Source organism: Phaethon lepturus, unplaced genomic scaffold, assembly GCF_000687285.1.
Source record: "Phaethon lepturus isolate BGI_N335 unplaced genomic scaffold, ASM68728v1 scaffold52730, whole genome shotgun sequence".
NCBI classification, from domain to species: domain Eukaryota; kingdom Metazoa; phylum Chordata; class Aves; order Phaethontiformes; family Phaethontidae; genus Phaethon; species Phaethon lepturus.
The window spans coordinates 5,213-13,802 of NW_010515125.1; the positions used below are offsets into that span (position 1 = coordinate 5,213).

Below are 8,590 nucleotides of genomic sequence, written 5' to 3' on the forward strand. Positions count from 1 at the left end.
CACACTTTCCAATCAAACACTTGAGAACAATATTTAAAATTGCCACACAAAAAATCCCAAACAGAGATTTTGTGGACAAACATACCTCTTCTCACTAGTATGCCATTCTTTGGACTTCTTTCCAGAGGGCACAAATAACTTAAAGGTGATGTGCATAATTGGCTCTGTTGTACATACCATCCAAAATGCCCAGTCTCCTCTGTTTAGTACCACATTTCTCCTTCACAGTCTTATTGCACCTCAAGTCTACAGCATCTTGTTAGAATAGCTATTTCTCTTAAACATCTTCAATTTCATTATCTGTACATTTTTGTACACCATTAAAAAAATAAATATTTACAAAGTGACATACAAATAAATAAACTTAAGTAAAAGTATGCTTTCAGTCTGTCTATACAAAAAAATAAAAGAGCAGGAAAAATATGCATGTAACTTGGTCCCCTTTTTCCTGAGGCTGAAAAAAGTGCACACTGGATAGGAAAAAGCAAGGAGATGGCTTTTTGGTAGGCTTGTTAAATTCCAGTGTAACACTGCACACACACACACAGAGTAGACTCAAAGGGCCAGGAACTTCAGTGGATCACTTCAACTCACTACAAAAATAGTAATTAGATTCAAATACGTAATGGTCATTGCGTGCATAAGTTAACCCCAAATAGCAATTATAGGTGAGAAAAGCAAAAATATTGCCAGCTCTTCTCTGTTCTCCTGATGTTTGTGACAGGGAAGATGAGATTATTTTTGCAAGTGTCAGGTGCCTTCCAGTACTTAAAGTGGGATCACCCATATCAGATTTGTTTAATGCTGGTAAGCCTGGCAGAATGGGCAAGTATGTGGGTGCAAAGAATAAAATAGCAGCAACTGAGGGAGGAAAAAATGTCCCAGTTCTCATGATTTTCTTTGCTCATTCCTTTAATGACTCTTTAAGCAATGGTAAGAGTCGAAGAAGGGGTGTATCATAAATCTTAGGCAGCTTCTTTGTCAGGTTGTATGCTGTTCAGCTCCACCATGGGGTTCTTCTCTACAGGTGATGTGGAGCTGGCTTCTGCCCGTCCTTCAAAGCCCCTGGAGATGTCTTCAAAAGTCCTGCCCTTGGTCTCCGGCACTTTGAAGAACGTGAAGACAAAGAAGATGACCAGGAAAACAAGGAAGATGAGGAAGACATAGGAGCCACATAGTTTCTGCAGGGAGGACAAAAGCAGGTTTTAATTTGAAAAGCTCATAAACCTTAATCCAAAGTCATTTGCTGTTGACAGGTCAAAATTCTAACACCTTTTTTCAACAATGTCCTTTTTTACTTTCTCACAGCATTTTAAAATGAAATTAAAAACGGGAAAAAAAGTTGTTCCCTCAAAGCAGGGACAACTTCAAGGAGAGATCAGGTTAAGGGTCATATAGTCATGTTTTGAAGTCTCCAAGGGTGGAGATTCTACAACCACTCTTGACAACTATTCCAATGCTGCAGCATTCTCACAGTGCTTTGCAAACTGGGTCCTTACCTCTGCATAGGGGAAGAGCATTCCCACCAAGAAATTAGAGGTCCAGTTGGAACAACCAGCCACTGCCATGGCTGCAGGCCGTGGGCCTTGGCTGAAGAGTTCTGCCACAATGAACCAGGGGATAGGGCCAGGGCCAATCTCAAAAAGAGCCACAAAGCCAAAAGTGGCAACAATGCTGATGTATCTGATCCACTCCACAACATCCTGCAAGGGAACAAAACATGGTCAGCTGCAACTGGAGGCAAATATGGCACAGCACAATGCGATCTCCAGTGTCACAACTTTCTCTACTGCACTGTGAACACTGTGGCAGTTTCCGGAGTTAGGAAGCTGCACTCTCCACCTGTGCACTCAGGTCTAGCCCCAGCTGTACCTCCCTACAGGTCAGAATTGCAGGGCAAGGCAGATGTACAAACTTATAGATCCCCTGCCAGGGTCAGCCTGGACAAGAACACTAATTACTCACCTTTAGAGCTAAGGCGACAGTCATAAGAACAGCACACACAGCCATGCCGCCCAAACCAACTAAATGGAGGGTTCTGCGCCCTGCACGCTCCACCAGGAACAGCTGGAAGCATGGCAGAAGAAGAAAAAAAATCTGTGACTTCGGCAGCAAGAGGCTCCCTTGCTTAGTGTGCCCTGCACCTTTTTCTTTTATCCACCTGTAACCCTCAGTGCCACTGTTTATCTCAGTGCAGGCTGCTCCATCCTTGGCACAAGTTTTTAATCTCTGGTTCTTGCTACTGCCTTCTCTCATTCTTTTCCCCCATGCACTGCTTTTCCACCTTCCCTTTCTTCCAAAAGGATAACAATACCCCTTTTTTCCCCCCTCCTCTCCTCCCTCAATGCTTTCAATGCATTTTTTTCCCTTGCTCTTATAGGCCACTGCCTAGCCCAATGCTTTGCCACAGCCTGGCTACTTGTCTTCAGTCACATGTCCCAAAAAGCCCAAGCAGACAAGTTATCTCTCACCATAAGGCCCTCTTCCACTTACCGACACAACAGTGAAGACAGTGTTTACCACACCAGCTCCAATAGTGGCATACACAGGCTGTGTGATACCAGCTCTTTCAAAAATCCCTGTAGAATAATAGAATACCTGGGAAGAGAAGCAAGAGTTGGACACAGTCATGATTCCAGCATTTGAGAGCATGTCCTTCGTTCATTGCCTAATGGCTTGCAGGCCCAACAAGTAGTTTCTAAGAAGCACTCAATAGTGTAAAAACAGCATGCTTCCGGTCAATGTTCATTCACTTGAGGCAAGGCTGCAATGTCTTGCCAAGGTGTGCGTGGGAAAAGTGAAAGCCAATATAATCTCCACCTTCCATCTCAGCAATCTCTGCAGTATCACAAAACAGTGACTTCCAGTCAAGGAACAAAGAGGTTTTTGGAAGCACAGTTCTTTCAACATTAGTGGCAACTGCGAGTGCAGCCAGAGATATGGGAGGCCCAGCAGATGGGACAGAAGATAACTCACAGCATTGATGCCTGAGAGCTGTTGGGAGAGCTGCAGCATGATGGCAATGATAATGGCTTGACGGTAGTTTGGAGAACGGAAGAGCTCTGGCACAGTTGCTTTCTTTTCCTGGGACATTTTAGCACTCTCTTCTTTCATCTCCAGGATGTCTTGAGACACATCTTGTGTACCACGAAGCTTCTGGAGAACTGGAGGGAGGAATCAAAAAGTGCCAGGTATAATACTCACACGGACTGTAGGTTCCCTCCCCCCACCCTGCTATTTCAGGGAGTGCACACTGGGAAGGCTGGACCACCTGCCAGTCAGTGTTTGGGCCTGCTGCAAGGGAAAGACCAAGCCTCTACATGCAGTCTTGCTCATCTTTTCAACACAGATGTCAGGGTGCTGTGATTAGCATGGAAACCAGGCCTAGGTTCTGCTCATGTTGCTTGATCTCATGTAACTTACATTTGATCCCTAATTCTGTTCACTTGCTTGCCAGACCCAACTCCAGCCCTCTGCAGTAGGAAAGGTAAACACCCTCCAAGCCCCTTGTTAAATGTCAGCCTATTTCGTGCCTTTCAGGGGGAGCTGACAGAGCTGCAACAGCTGGACCTGCTACATCCCACCAGGCCAGGTGCCACTCCTCACATCTTAATCCCAACCTGAGGCCTCTGTTGGGATGCCAGGTTTCTCACACTGCCTGGCACTGGTGTGACCTAAATGATGGGAGGGAGGGCCTGATGCCCTCTGGGAGTCACACCCTGAGCCACCACAGTCTCTAGAGTCAGTCCTAGCCTCCCACTCAACTTCAGTGCAGGCTGGGAGCCAGAATACAGTCCTGCTGCTTCAGAGATGAGTTCTTACCTGCTTGTGCTTTCTCTTCCTCCATCTTGTTGATCAATAGGAAACGGGGACTCTCAGGGCAGAAAAGAAGAGCCACACACTGCAGGATTGCTGGGATCACTGTGAACCCCAAAAGCAGTGGCCAAAGTGCTTCAGTTCCCATGATTCTTTCCAGGCCAAAGATCTACACCAAAGAAATACAATGATTCAAACACTCCAATTCCTCATTCCCACACTAGTGAGTATGGCAGGACCACATGCTGCACCTGATGGCAAGTGTGGCCCACCTCGCCCTCCCTCAGTCCCCTTTCCCCTGGTAGCAGAATCAGGTTGTGTCAAGCCTACCTGGGCCACCAGGATGCCCACAACAATGCCCAGCTGGTTGAGGGTGCCAAAGGCTCCACGGAGGCTGGTGGGTGAGACCTCACTGATGTACATGGGCACAAAGCCAGTGCAGAGACCACAGAAGAGGCCAATAATGAAGCGGCCAATAATCAGCATCTCCACTGCCTTTGCCATCTTAGATAAGGCCATGAGAGTGCCACCAGCAAAGGCCAAGACGTTCACCAGTAGCATGGAGTTCCTCCTGCCAGGGTAAAGATGTCAAGACTGAGCTTAAACTGCCAATACAGTGGGAAAATCATTGGGAGAGGGGGTAAACCTACCCATGATCCCCAGTCTCAAGGGTGGAAGGAAAACAGAGTAATTCCCATTCAGCTCCTGCCTTGGCCTGCAACCCTTTCTTTCTTTTTGCAGCCCATACAGTCTTCTTTCCCCTCCAGCCTCCTCCTCCCTTCCTCTCACCTCTGCCCTCTTCCTCCCAACACTCCATTGTAGAAGGGAAAAATTTCCTAATGGCTTGGATTAGGGAACTTATCCCTCTTCCCAACTTACCTGCCAAATCTGTTGACAAACAGGCTAACTGAGAATGAGCCGATCATACCTCCTACCGAGAAGATTGCCACAGAAAGGGACCACAGAGAGGTGAGGAGCTCTGGGGAGACAACCTCCCTGTTCCGTTCTGACAGGGTTCTGTTGAAGAACCTCTGTATGATCTGCAAGTGAAACCAGGTGAGGACAAAGTTACAATCCAGTGGGAGACATTTTGCACTGGAGAGGGAAGAGTACTTCTGAGGTCTTCCTTCTGGTATCAAGGAGGCAAGAAGCCAGTATAGACCCTAAAAATTCAGTAGGCAGCAACAAGTCATACAAGGGGAAAATGAGAGTACAGAAAGAGGAACTTTCATTGAGTATTCAGTAGACCAGTAGCAGTATGATGAGGGAGAGATTGCTTCACTGAATATGGAGAGGTAGGCCAGTGTTTATTAAGGAAAACAAGCTTATCTTCTGATTGCTTATGGATCATGTGAGTCACTGGTGGTGCTTGGGAGGGGGCATGAGACAGAGCAAGAAGTCATGACCAGAGAATGGAAGGGAACATTTTTGGCAATATCATAACTCTGGCAGGAGGAATGGGCTTTCTGGGATGGAAACAGTTAAGAGACACAAAATGTTTCACTGAGGTAAGCCTGAAAAACTGCAGCAATATGTAAAACAATCCTTCATTTTCCCGTGGGGATGTGACAGGGCTGTGTTGCTAATTTCTGAGGCATCCTCTTAGATAATGAGGAAGTTTCTGCAAAGGCTGAGGGGGACACAGCCTCAGAATGTCTGCCCCCAGCAGATGGCAGCAGGACATTAGCTAGGGAGGACACACCTCCCCCCCCACCCCCCCATGTGACATCTTTTCCCGGAGACAGGGTGGATGTGGTATTGGTGACTCAGTTCCTGAGAGAGGGGAACCATCTTATAGTTACAAGAAAACCACATTTCTCATTTTCTTCATCTCTTCTCTTCTTTCTTAGCCTACAGTCATGAGATGATTTGGTCAGAGTGTCCCAGTCACAATCCTTTTACAAGCACTGAATCTATACTTAACACAAGGAATGAACAAACAAAATAAAGAAGCCCGAGACGGTCCCTGAGATAAACTAAACCGGAGCAGCTGTAATCCCTACCAACCCTCAACTGTTTTCTGCACACTGCTCTCCACATTCCTTCTGCCATGGCTAGTTTATTCTGACTCAAAAATGAGGCGGCTCACATTCCTCCATGCACCAAATATAGACCTACCAGGAAATGGCAGCTGGAGCCCTCTTGCCCCCTCCGCACTCCTTAAGAGACTTAACCTCTCTGCTTGCTCTCTCTCCTCCCCAAAACTTTGCTCTTCCTGTCCATTGTTGTAGTTGAGAGGGGGGTTTTTGAATGTTGTCTTGACTTCATAAACCAGAACAGAATTATTATCTGTGTGGGAGACAGCTCCTCTCCTTTCTACACATTTGTTTTCCCATCAGCACCTCCCTCATACCATCTCCCCAACTCATTCGCCCTCTCACCTTCTCAGGAGCATTGATGACACCAGTGTTGTACCCAAACTGGAGAGATCCAATCGCAGCAATGGAAACAGCATAGATAAGGGGTGCTGTGATTTTCTGTGGAAAGAGAGAGCAAACATTTATTTAGTTAATTTGGTTACTCATGCTTTCTACACAACCCAAGTTTCTCTTCAGCATAAACAGCAGCTGCAGCTCATAGGTGCAATTGTGCAAGCGTGCCAAGGGCAGGGAATGGGCTTTTATCCAGGAAGGATGGGTACCAGTAATAGAGACCCTGGAAAGGGAGATGCAACTGTACATCATGAAAGACTTTTCTGACTAGAAGTAGAAGGGCCTGTCAGGACCTCCCCTTTATTATCTCCTGACCTTCATCAACTATTCTCAGCTCATTAGTAATGAATACACTGGCTGCATTAGTGGCTGTTATTTTGGGTTGATCTGCTTTACAGAAAAGCTTTTGCTGATCTCTGGCATGTCATGAAACAAGGGTCTAACACTTCCTGGTGCCAACTGACAAATTCCCATAAATCGAGTCTCAGATCTGCCCATGAGCTATCCTGGCAGTCACTCCTAACAGTTAAAACATGCACTCTTCAGCAACAGGCCTGCTTTTCCCAGGCTAGAGCTTCCCAACCCTGCCCCAGGGCACCTGGCACAGCAGCCTGCTTCACAGAGGCAGCAGCAGTGCTGCCAACCTTCCCGTTTATTTTTCTTGAAGCTGTAGCAACACTTGGTATTTTAAATGAAGCACAGCCCCTGGAATTTCAGTATATGTGAATGTCTATTTATTAAAAACTGCTGAGCCCTCAGAGCATTCAGAGCTTGAAGATCCAACCTCAGACATCCCACAGACTGAGTAATTTAAGTATCAGTGACAAGCATCTGACTTTTTCTGCCTTTTTAAAGCTTGTGGCATTTAAGCCAGCTGTGTTAGGGAGGCATGGGGGAGCAGGTGACTCAGGAGTTGGCACTTAGACAGCCAGTGCTTGAGCTGGCACAATTTGGAAAGATCAGGTTTCTGTCTCAGGAGGGATTGGAAGTTTTTCAAAAATATTAACAGTCCCTTTTCCAAGGTTTCCAATTATTGTCCCAAGGCTAGCAGAGGAGAGGAAAGTACTCCACGGGGCCTACTGTCAGCTCTTCCAGTTTCTCACTTTCCAGCTCAGCTCCAGCAGCAGTGGCTCCCAAGGCTGTCTAAAATTTTTGCCAATAACCTTCTACTAGTGCTCATACCACCTTTATCAACCTTTCAAGCCAAGCATGTAGGCTCTTCCAGCCTGCGCAACCCTCACACATCTACCAGTTAGGCCCCAGTAAACAGAAACCGGGGAAATTACTCTCAGGCATTGTTTCGCCCACCTACATCATGTAAATGTCTCAGGCTGAGCTCTCTTGCTGCCAAGGTGAGTGATGGAGACAAAGGGGACAAGGTCTTTCTCTTGCAGGGGGCAGATGACTCTAGAGGTAGTGTTCACACCTGAACACACCTTACATGGTCTAGGCCACCTTGTCCCTGCCACCACTCCCCTCATTTTTGTCACAAGGAAGTTTGGCACGGAGTCACAAGGACACAGCTCTTTCAAAGCACCTGGATGCCTGTAAAAGGGCATTAAGACATCTAAGCACTTCTAGGACTCCAGACCAGGTCATCCCTAGTCAGCAGGTATAGCAAAGCTGAGGACAAAACCCAGCTCTCCACATTTTCAGCACAGTGAGTCAATACAAGAACATCTTTCCCTGGGCCTCTGCTTTGTCATGGCTTGCAGTAGTCACAGTTAGCCTTTTTCTTCTGGGTGTAGCAGGGACCATAGTGTACCTGCTTTGTGGCTACACAGTATGCAAGCTACAAAGAGGTTAGTTCTTCTACTCTCTTTCATACTCCCTTCCCCTGGCTGTTGCCTGCTATTCATCTCCTACCCAGTCTCCTACCACCTAGACATCACATGGCCTGTCTCCATTGAGACAGACCAGGATTTAATGTGTGGATCATCTATTACTGCTGGAAGTGCCTCACTTCCCAAAAGGCAAACAGGGAGCTCAGAAATAGTACAGCTACACCCACCCATCCTCAAGGCTGAGGTCTATACACCAGCAAGGAATTCAAACCACCACTCCTCCCTCCGACCACAGGCATCAGGAGCTTTATTATCTAGGAGGTGCTTCTCACTAGCCCCCTTCACAGAAGCTCAAGAGCAGTACAACTTGTTGAACCCAGCTACAAACGGACTCCCAGCCCTCCTCTAAGCGACCTTGACCAGATGCTCTCCTTTCCTCTGCCTCATCTTCTCACACTACCCGTATCTCCCATCAATATGGCGGTGATGACCCCAAGCTGCCCCAATTCTGCTTGTTCCTGTGTAACTGTAATCCCCTGGCAACCTGCACCGGGTTCA

The 8,590-nt window shown here is 46.9% G+C and overlaps 1 protein-coding gene across 1 annotated transcript; it reads right to left on the reverse strand.

Annotated features, from left to right (window-relative positions):
* Positions 1 to 965: 965 nt before the first annotated feature.
* On the reverse strand, positions 966 to 8,155 carry LOC104626939 (solute carrier family 2, facilitated glucose transporter member 3). Its single transcript, XM_010294991.1, has 10 exons — positions 8,141 to 8,155; positions 6,198 to 6,293; positions 4,696 to 4,856; positions 4,147 to 4,387; positions 3,823 to 3,985; positions 2,977 to 3,164; positions 2,494 to 2,598; positions 1,966 to 2,067; positions 1,500 to 1,703; positions 966 to 1,181 (listed from the first exon to the last, which is right to left on the reverse strand). Exons 1-10 carry the CDS (start codon positions 8,153 to 8,155, stop codon positions 966 to 968), a joined length of 1,491 nt encoding a protein of 496 aa, XP_010293293.1.
* Between the last annotated feature and the right edge of the window lie 435 nt (positions 8,156 to 8,590).

What these genes read in the sequence shown, in the direction of transcription:
- LOC104626939 (XM_010294991.1), bottom strand. An exon ending in TGGGCATCCTGGTGGCCCAG is followed by an intron (nt 3,986 to 4,146) that starts GTAGGCTTGACA and finishes TCTTTGGTGTAG; the next exon opens with ATCTTTGGCCTGGAAAGAAT. An exon ending in GGAAGAGAAAGCACAAGCAG is followed by an intron (nt 3,165 to 3,822) that starts GTAAGAACTCAT and finishes TCCTCCCTCCAG; the next exon opens with TTCTCCAGAAGCTTCGTGGT.